Here is a 10,000-nt window from a genome sequence, read left to right as displayed (position 1 = left end):
AAACCCCTACAGCAAAGCTGTGCCGGGGTCTGGGGTCGCTGAGAATCAGTGTGGGCGGGATCAACGGTTTCCTCTGCACTCAATGCAACGCAATAGGATGGCGAACAACCAACCAGGGTGATGAGGAATGATTACGTATTGCAGCGCGACAGGAAGTACTTGGTAGAGTGTAGGCAGTAGGAAATAGAACGAATGCCAGGCCAGCGAGCGAGCGTATTCTCTACGGGCTAATGTCAGAGTGAGGAAAGATTTGCCAACTAGCACTCCAATCTGCTATTGTAGAGACTGCACGCGAACTACGTGAACATGGAAGTGAATGATTGTTGCCGTTTTTGCAACAAAAATATGCGAATATCTGGCGTGATTTCTAATTCAGCACTTATCTTTGACAGCCAGAAAGAAAAACAAACCATTGCTGACAGATTAATGCAGGTTGGCGTGTCGGTGTTGAAAACACAGACAAAATCGAACAGAATTTGTAGGCCTTGTGTGCGGTTACTAACAAGAATGGAACAGGACCTGCCGGTGTTCCGAAGATGGGTGCAGGAGGAGGGAGCATCCACCACGACTTCAGATACCTCTGGTTCTACACAGAAACGTGACCGCGAGCCGACTCCATCCAAAACACCAAGGGCATTGAAAAAGTTCTGTGATAAACCAGCAAGTCCGGGAAAAGGGGCTGCCGTTCGTGTCAACATCGCCCAGGTATGTTTGCATTTTGACATTTGTTTATCGTGCAGTAACGGTGGAGATATTCAATTTGCTTTTCATTAGACCTATAGATGTTGCCCATCAGTTAGGATATTCCAGGGACAACATTGTCATTAGACGACCGTTCTCCTTACTCTAGTCTGTAGCCTCCAAAATGACCATTATATCGTGCTGAAATCTGCATCGCTTGATCTGAAACTTAATGATAGCATAGGAGTGTAAACAGAGACGGTTTAGGTCCTAAATTGCTTGTATGTGGCAGTGTGTGATAATACGTGAAATATAATCGGGTGGGACTACACGTCTGGGAGTGATAGAAACACCTGGGACTACACGTCCGGGGAGCGATCTCAGTTGGTGTCCATCTACCTCCCACCTAAACGGTCTCTGATGTAAATACGCCATAAAGCTACAACCTACAGCTAGTCCTCAGCGTGTCTCTCATGCCTATTTGCCATGACTATTAGATAACTTTGGAACTGTTGCTTGGTCTTCATGGCATTTAGCATTGTGAAAAGTAATGATACAGTGGATGTTCAGAATTCTGCCTCCTGGACCAGATTAGCCTGACATTTCAGCTCCTCCTGTGTTCATGTCACATTGTATAGTAGGAGTTGTATAGTAGGAAAAATACTTCACTACTGTACTTAAGTATGTTTTTGAATACTTAACACTTTTCCCAAGTGTGTGTATATATTGAAAAAAAGAGTTTTGACCATACTGCAACAAAGTCAGGACATGATGCATGGGCTCTGGGCTTAGGTCAGCACGCATAGGAAGTTGAGTTTATTTTCTGTCGAAACCTTTCCTAAATTTAGACTGAAATTGGTTGTGTGTACATTTTTAAATGTTTTTGAATTTTTGAAATTTTACCCAAATAGAAAAAAGTCTTTCAAACTGCATTGTACTTTTCATTACATTACTTAATTACATTATTTTTGACAGTACCTCACATACATACAAGAAGTTTCAGATACTTTAAGACTTTTACTTAAGTAACATTTCAGTCAGTGACTTTTACTTTTACCAAAGTCATTTTTTGGAGGGGTACCCATAGTTTTACATGAATATGAGATTTCAGTACTTTATACAACACTGCTTCTTGGTAGTCAGCCCCTACCCCCGGTTGAGGGTGAGATGCTGCTGCACAGATCACAGCAGGGTGCTGAGCCTCTGGAGACGGGGGGGGGTCTGGGTTGCTGGGCCTATCACTGCCCAACCACACACTTGTGGGTTGACGGAAAATTATTATTTGCTGACGGTGTTTTCTGCAGTTTTCTAATGGAATGGAATGGAGTGGGTCATCATGGAAAGCCCACTCCTGAGAAGTTGTTCTTATTCGTTAAGCTGGGGTGGGTCATGATGAAAGCCCATCCCTGGAATGTGGTTCGTATTTTCACAGACTTTCTCAGAATGTGATATTTGTGTTGTTTGAAATATGAAAGGTGGTGTGAGAGATTACTAACACATTTTTACATTTGTATGTGAGTGTATGAGAGTGTGCTTGTGATTAAATCCTCACACACCTATTCAAAGAACGCTTCTGACCGCTGGGTCGATTGCCTGGTCTCTTGACTCAGAGGTTTAAGTATTCTCTGTTGGTGTATAGTGGTGGCTGGTTCGAACACCAAGAGTGACGGTAACATTTCTTTGTATCACAGGTGCAGCAATGCGAAACAGGGTCCCAAGGCTGCCTACAACGCATACAAACATTTTGTCATCACAGACACTACTGCGCTGCTTCTGACGGCTGCCATGGAGCACTTTGGCCTGAAGGATATCGAAGGTACATAAATAGGGTGTTTTGAAATGGGACAGCAGTGCTTTAAAGCTGAACTGTTTGGGTAGAGGGAAGAATGTAAACCTTTGCTTTTGTTTGTGTTTTTTCTTCCATGTGACTTAGACATCCCGGAATCGTTTGTTCCTGAGGACATTGCATCAGGATCAACAGACACGAGGCGAACATGGTTGCATGCCAAATCTGCTGAGGTGGTCGATAAGTACATCCTGCTTGGGGATGTGGTTGAGGCCATGACTGGTCTCGGCGAAGCAGATGTGACATCGACTCAGGCAAAGCAGTACCCTTGTCGAGCGCCAGGCTGTCAGCAGGTATACACCTATCCCAAATACAGAGACAATCACGAGCTTAAAAAGCACAACTTACACGTGTCCCCCGAAACATTGCCTGGTACATCACTCAACAAAGACCACAAGCAGGAACATACCTTGGCGCGTCTCAGCTTCAGCTTTCTCCTTTGGGACATGCTGGATGCTGTGAAAGAGGGTGACGGAGAACGACTGATGAGGCTGTACAAAGTAGCTCTGCTCTTCTACAAAGCCCATGCGCACAGCCACTATGCATACAGTACGTTACTCCTGACACTTCAGGTGAATGCGTGTCTGACGCCTCGGATGTCGCACAGCGTGACCTGGAACAGGTTTTGGAGCACTAGGGGAGGGAATGGAGGCAACATCCCCTTAGACCTTCATTTAGAACACCTCAACAACTTCCTGAAGTCTTTCTTGAAGGGTCAGGGTCCAAACCTGTCTGAAGAGTCTGCTAGCCGAGTCAGCAAGGCCATAGGCGTTTTGAAAGAGATAATGGACAAAGTTGATACTGAACTGGGTGTGAAAAAGCCAAGTGGCATCCATCGTGCTGAGCAGCAGACACAGGATATATTGACTCTGATTAATGTTTTCAGGGAGGGTCAACTGTTGTCAAAGATACCTGGAAGGGAATTTCGGGCTTTCCCGAAGTTTGACAGCAATCTGTTGCACAAAATGAAAAAAAAGGAAATGTGGGAGTGGATGATGCTCAAACTGAAAGAGTGGAGAAAACTGAAAAAATAAATCTCACTCATTGGTAGTTTCTTGTCTTGTGAAGTCCCTATAGGTACCTTCAGATCTATGCAGTACTTATTTAAGCATTAACACTTGATGACTCATAATTGCACCCTTACCTTTCTGCACTTTACCATGCATTCAGTTTGTCAAAATATTGTCTAGACTGTTACAGGCCTCTTCTAACAGGCGTATTTAATTTCACTTATTTAGCACAATTTTTCAGTGTTTGCTGCGAGTATCTCGACTTGTAAAACATGTTTAAACTCAATTGAACCAGCCAGTTCCAACCCAGTCACTTTAAAGCACATTGTATGTAACATTGTCACTTTTTTTTTTTACTTTGTATCTACAGTATTTTACTACCGGTTACCATTTCACAATCAAGAATATCTTGCATTTCTTTTCTTAATACTATTTGACTACTGATTTCCATTTTTAAATCCTGGGTATGTTGCTTTTTATGTCCCATTGTAAATAATATGCACATTATTAAGTACACAACTAATTCACCCTTTTTCTGTAAATGTAAATAAACACTTAAACAAGAATTGAGATCGTTCTTCAATTTTATTTACAGGCAGTCATCTGACATAAGTATTCAGGCAGTACTTTCAAAGATGTAAGAGGTATGTACAGTGGTCATATGAAATGACTAACAAATGTTTCAGTCTGTACTCAACTGTGACACCCCGGATTCTAGACTGCTCCATTGGGACAAGGCGTTTGCATCAGAGTCAGAGTCAAAGTAACCTGTGTAGTCTTGGTCTGGCACCATAGTTTCCTCCACAGGCAGATCAACTTCAGTGTATTCAAAATCCCCAAAGACATTAAAAATAATGCTGAGAATTTCCTGTCCGTGCCTTTTACTGAACACCGGTAGGTTGTCCATTATGAATGGGAGATCAAATATATCTGTGCAGCGCTCAAGAACACAGTCTATCAGCTCGTTACTAAAACCATTGCAGTCGCTGCTGTTAGTGTACAGAGGCATGTTCTGGACTAAGCTGAGCTTGTACCTGTACAGAGTATCTCTAATCGTCAGTCTTTGATCCTCTGTAACTTCTCTGCTTTTGACAACGGCATGAGTGTACTGTTGAGGCAGTTCGTAATCGGGTATTGCCACGTCACAACTGGGAGAGCTGCAAGAGCAAACAGAGTGGCAGTATGAGCAGCACAAATGGCCCGGCAGAACACACTCAGTGTTTTGTTCGAAGTGTGAGAATAAGGCCTTCCTAAGGCAACTAGTGATGCCCTTCTTCAACAGTGTCTTAACGCCCTCATTCACTCTTGCTTCCTGCTTCAATTTGTAAATTATGGCATGTGCTGGAGACCCATCTCGCCCGGCCCTGCCAACCTCTTGTACAATGGCCTCCACATCCTCAGGTGAGCCATACATCACGACATGTGATATGTTTGGAAAGTTCAGTCCCATTCCCAGAGCTGTGGAGGCTACAACCACTCTGCATGCACCATTGCCACGTAATGATTCTAGTACTGTGTTCTTGTGATGGGGAAGTGTTTGGCTATGAAACATGCCAATGAGTCTGTTTTCTGCCCTGTGTTCTGGATCCCGATCAACCCAGCTGTCCTCACCAAGTTCAAACTGTAGGTGACAGAACACCTTCCCGCAAATAGGCAATGTACGGCAGTAGATTATAACTGGTGGCATTGTTGGACCCTTCTCTTTAAGTGCCCTCACAATCCAGTTCAGACAGTCCATGCTATCTGAAGAAACTGTAGACAGTCCAAGCCTTATGTTTTTTCTGTTTGGGCTTATGATTACTTCAGTGGCATTCTCCAAATGTAACTGCCTTTTGACAACAGCTTGCGAGTCCAGGTCTGCCGTTGCTGTCAAGGCCAGAATAGGTGTACCTGGAGAATAAAGGTAAATGCATTAGCATCTACAGTACAATACATTTTCATTAAAGTAAGCCATTAAAAAAATCCAACCAAATATGTGAGGTGAAGTCACAAAGGGTTGTGGAGGGTCTGACTTGCCAGCAGAGGTGTCAAAAGTAAAAAAAAAAAAAAAAAAAAAAAAAAGGTAAGTTTCCTTCCAGCATAGGTAACTTAACTTATCTGAGTAAAAAGTAGACCTGTGTAATTGTCTTACAATCAGCTGACTACCCTGGTTGGATCAGTGGTGGGTCCTTACAGGGTTTTTAGTGTGTTTCAGTATCAGTACAGTCTATCTCGTTAGTTTCAAAGGAGTAACAGATGTGCAGGCCCTAATATCGTGTACTGGTCTTGTTAAACCACAAATGTACTTTTACTTTTGAAACCTCCGTTTGCCGGGTTATGATCAACAGCAGTGAGAACAGTGTAAAATAACTTTTCTTCAGACTGAGATCATAATGGTCATGGGTCACAACATTTCATAGCCTACTCACCTGGTTTTACAATGGACCGTAGCTCGGCCAGTCTGGCAAAACTCTCTCTGAAAGCCTTCTCTCCTCTAGCAGCCTTTCCCCTGGAACAAATAAAATAAAAACACAACCAATGTGACATCAGCTATGGCACACTTAAAACAACCGCCCGCGCGTCATCAACTCAGGCAGACTACAAGTAAAATGTACACCCCAATCTCTCAGTCCACTGTTAAATGTTAGGAGCAGACCGGAATGATAGCAGCTAATCGTTTCGGAATGTGCATAGAGCTCTAGTGTTCCAAAAACCGATCGCAAAAGCTCACACATTACATTATGCAGGATTCCAAAACAATTCGCTGTTTGTGTGGACGATGACGTTAGCTTTGATTTCGAATGGTTTGCTGCTACCGTAACTTAGATGGTTAAAGTAAGTCAGTGGGCTAGACTATCGTGAAACATCACAGAGTTGCATGTAACATCAGAGTAGCTAGTTGTGGTAGCTTCGATTGCACCTTACATTGTTCATATTATTCGTACCATTAAGTATATTTACCATTTGTATGTGAGATGAACTTCATCCACGACAAGGCCCAACAGGTTGTCTTGGTAGACTTTGCTGGCTAGCAAGCATCGCCATTCCTTGTTAAGCCAGGACTCCGGACTCCCGAACACCAACTGGTACCGCCCGCTTCGGATCTCCTCCGGGTCGCTTTTGCCAAGTTGCGCAGCTGTAAGACCCAGTTTTTCGGCCTCTTGTACCTGATCGTCCATAAGTGCTAAAAGGGGTGACACGATAACCACCAGTGGTTTGTGCAGCAGACCCATGCGTCGCCCCACCAGCGGAGCAAGTTGGTAAATCAGGCTTTTACCATATCCGGTGGGCAATACTCCAAAAACGTCCCTTTTCTGCAGAAAAAACTTTAATGCCGTTATCTGCTGGTCTCGCAAGGTGAAATGAATATCCAAATCTTCGAGAGTCGTTGCCAAAGCTGAATCGAAAGACGCCGTGAATTCGCTAGGGGCAGCCATTGTTTACTTCTCTCTGGGACTACACACGAAACGTCGCACACTCTGTCGTCACTAGGTAGCCCGGCCCCCGATCCCGCCCCTCACGATTTGATTGGCCGCCAACCCCGATCCAGCTTGGATCGGTTGTAGATTCAGGGTGGCTAGACTGCCCCCGGGAGCAAATTCATTTTGCGGCCACTAGGGGCGTCTAGATTTCTAGGCTACGCCTGCACAGCTGTATCTGTGAACCCATAAATAAAGGATTGGATTCGGTGACCAGGGGATTGCTCGGTCGGTGTCTCAGTGTACACACAAGAGCCACCGGCACGGAGACAGCAAACAAAACACAGAGTGTAACAGAGAGAGAGAGAGAGAGAGAGAGAGAGAGAGAGAGAGAGAGTGAGGAAGCTTTCAAAGATAAATATAAGGCGCATATATTTACACAGGGGAGGATGGAACTTCCTTATTAAAGTTAAAATCAATACTGTCACCATGCCCCAATAACTTAACTCTCATTTCAACTTCTGGAAAGCAGTAGGCTCCATTCATAGCCATACCGAGGCTATGTAATCTTGTGAAATATTGAAGCAGATGAGACTGCAGATAATATTACGTTAAAAAAACCCATACTCACTCTCATTCAAACATCAAGACAGCAAGGGTATTGACCCATCAAATGCCTTTTCACCAAGTCTACTGGAAGTCATGCCCTGGTACCTAAGAGTGAAAGTCGTGAAAGCCCAACTGGGAAAGTCCAACTCGCATTGTCATTGTGACACAGCATTTCACAGCACGCAACAGGTCACTGTACATTGCTCACAACGAAATTGTATTTATGCCTCATCCGTGCAAAGGGGCAGTCCCCAATGACCCTCTCATCCGAAAAGGAGAAGTGCGGTGGGACAGTATCATGCTCAGGGTACCTCAGTCATGGAGGAGGATGGGGGAGAGCACTGGTTAATTACTCTTCCCAGCAACCTAGCTGGTCAGGAGTCGAACCAGCAACCTTTGGGCTACAAGTCTGGAATGGGAGCTGAAATATGCGGGTAGGAAGAAGTGCAATATCCTACAATTTTGGATGTGGTCTGGCATGTACCATTAGACCAGACGCTAACTGCTATTATATGAGCAGATGATATTGAATAAGGACCTTTTTCTGTATCATTTGCAATGACAGAATGGAATAGCCAAAGCTTAATGTATGCTGAATGTGACTGTGTTATTTACCTGTGTGGTGTAATGGTATTTGGTTCATGGATAGCCTACATTGAAGAGGCGTGGTCATTTACGACTAAAACACTTCTGTTATGTTTACTTTTATTGAATGAGCATCTTTTTCAGCATTTTTTGTAACATCTCACTGAATATGACTGTGTGACCTCTTTAACTGTACATAGGATGGAAGACTAAAAATGGCTTCATTATGTTAACCGCTATTGAATTACGCATACAATGAGTGTGAGTATCTTTTTCGGTATCAATTGCAATGGCAGCATGTAAAATCTAAAGCTGTAGGCCCATGTCACGTCTTGCTGAATGGGGCACCTAAGTCACGCCCTTCTACTTCCGAGCCATGGGCCTGGAGCTCTCAAAATTTTGAATGGGAGTAAATGGAGCGAGTCAAACTAAATCCTCATCCCATTTGGCATGTGCTCCGGATTTCACATATGATTGCAGTGAATATTAAAGGTTTGGATTTGCGTTGTAAGACCACTCATTTTCGGCACACAAGAAAGGTTATTTTAGCTTTTGTGCAAAACTGTGTTAGAGACTACAACGTGCACGTTGCATATTTGACATGAACAAAGGCACAGCCAACCCTACTGCTGCACCGCGGCTGAAGTGGCTGCACGTCGGACATGCGACTTCTGTTATGTAGTCCAAATCATTACATATTTTTGTATGCACACAACTCAAAAATCGCTTGCCAAGTGAAGTCGACAAGCACACCATGGGTTATCATTAATTCTGAGGTACAGCATATGAGTGATCGACGGGGGAATGCGAGGTGGATCAGAAAATAGCTTTGATCAGTCCATTACAGCCCTGTCAAAAGTTTTAGCTTTCACAGCCCCATGAGCCGCCCGGAAGGGGTGGAGACTTAGGTGGACCATATGGTCTATCTATATAACTGTTATTACATTACACTTAGCTGACGTAATTTTTTTTTTAAAAATCCAAAGCGACTTATCATTTTTTAAGTACAGGGTATTGGTCCTTGGAGCAGTATGGAGTTAGGTGACTTGCTCAAGGGCACCTCAGCCATGGAGTGAGGTAGGGAGTAGGAGGGTGGGATTCAAACCTGAACCCTCTGCTCTAAAGCCCATCTCCTTTTCCACTGGGCTACGGCTGCCCCCCAACCCTTATGGTTCATGAATGCAATGACGAGACATGGAATAAGGAAGTGCAAAAAAATGGCTTCTCTTTAGGAGACCATTGCTGAAAAAAAATAACTATCAACCATGGTTAGTCAGGAACCACAGTTTTCATGGTTACCCCAAAAACCATGAATAAACCATAGTAATACTATGGTTGGTTCAGAGTACTTAGAGTAACCATGACATACCATGGTAAAACCATGCAACAGTAAAACCATGGCCAATTTTCATAAGGCAGGTGCCAGAGAGAGCAGAGCTGTGGGGCACTTTACAATGGACGTAGATGATTTGGAAACCTTCAACAGTCACGGTCCAGATGACAGCGATATAGATACTAATGAGAAGAAATCGTCTCGTCTCGTCTCGTCTCGACATGCCGGAATATATCCACGACGTGACGTCGCAGCACCAGTAGACCACCATATTAGCACAAACAGCAGAAGTGAAGCTTTCATGAGAGCACATATCTGTACCGTACGGTACGCAATGTTAACGTTGTCAACGAGATAATGGCGGCAAAAAATCTTGTTCCGCTGAGAAAATATATTCTGCTTCACCCTCAGAAGTCTGAGGCTGATGGTGAAATCCTGTGGAAATTCTCTTCTTGTCTCACATCCTCTCTGTGCAAGTGTGTGTGACTACTCACACACGTCTTTTATTCTCCTTTGCTATCTGGTCTTGGAGCAAGAG

The 10,000-nt window shown here is 43.9% G+C and overlaps 2 protein-coding genes across 2 annotated transcripts; one reads left to right on the top strand and one right to left on the bottom strand.

The window, feature by feature from the left end:
• Window positions 1-2,009: 2,009 nt before the first annotated feature.
• LOC134446211 (uncharacterized) lies at window positions 2,010-3,561 on the top strand. The gene is made up of 3 exons (XM_063195524.1): window positions 2,010-2,097; window positions 2,373-2,497; window positions 2,615-3,561. The coding sequence occupies exons 1-3, from the start codon at window positions 2,093-2,095 to the stop codon at window positions 3,559-3,561; spliced, it is 1,077 nt and encodes a 358-aa protein (XP_063051594.1). The 5' UTR covers window positions 2,010-2,092.
• Window positions 3,562-4,219: 658 nt separating this feature from the next.
• LOC134446210 (ATP-dependent DNA helicase RecQ-like) lies at window positions 4,220-6,953 on the bottom strand. The gene is made up of 3 exons (XM_063195523.1): window positions 6,478-6,953; window positions 5,946-6,025; window positions 4,220-5,427 (listed from the first exon to the last, which is right to left on the bottom strand). Exons 1-3 carry the CDS (start codon window positions 6,951-6,953, stop codon window positions 4,220-4,222), a joined length of 1,764 nt encoding a protein of 587 aa, XP_063051593.1.
• Window positions 6,954-10,000: the final 3,047 nt, after the last annotated feature.

Source organism: Engraulis encrasicolus, chromosome 3 (genome assembly GCF_034702125.1).
Source record: "Engraulis encrasicolus isolate BLACKSEA-1 chromosome 3, IST_EnEncr_1.0, whole genome shotgun sequence".
Taxonomy (NCBI): Eukaryota; Metazoa; Chordata; class Actinopteri; order Clupeiformes; family Engraulidae; genus Engraulis; species Engraulis encrasicolus.
This window is presented reverse-complemented; position numbering and strand designations above follow the sequence as displayed.

Excerpts from the sequence above, each read along its gene's own strand:
- LOC134446211 (XM_063195524.1), top strand. Across the intron at positions 2,498-2,614 it reads TGGCCTGAAGGATATCGAAG|ACATCCCGGAATCGTTTGTT; the intron begins GTACATAAATAG and ends CATGTGACTTAG.
- LOC134446210 (XM_063195523.1), bottom strand. The coding sequence starts at position 6,953 with ATGGCTGCCCCTAGCGAATTCACGGCGTCTTTCGATTCAGCTTTGGCA. Across the intron at positions 6,026-6,477 it reads GTTCATCTCACATACAAATG|GGGAAAGGCTGCTAGAGGAG; the intron begins GTAAATATACTT and ends TATTTGTTCCAG. Across the intron at positions 5,428-5,945 it reads ACGGTCCATTGTAAAACCAG|GTACACCTATTCTGGCCTTG; the intron begins GTGAGTAGGCTA and ends TTTATTCTCCAG.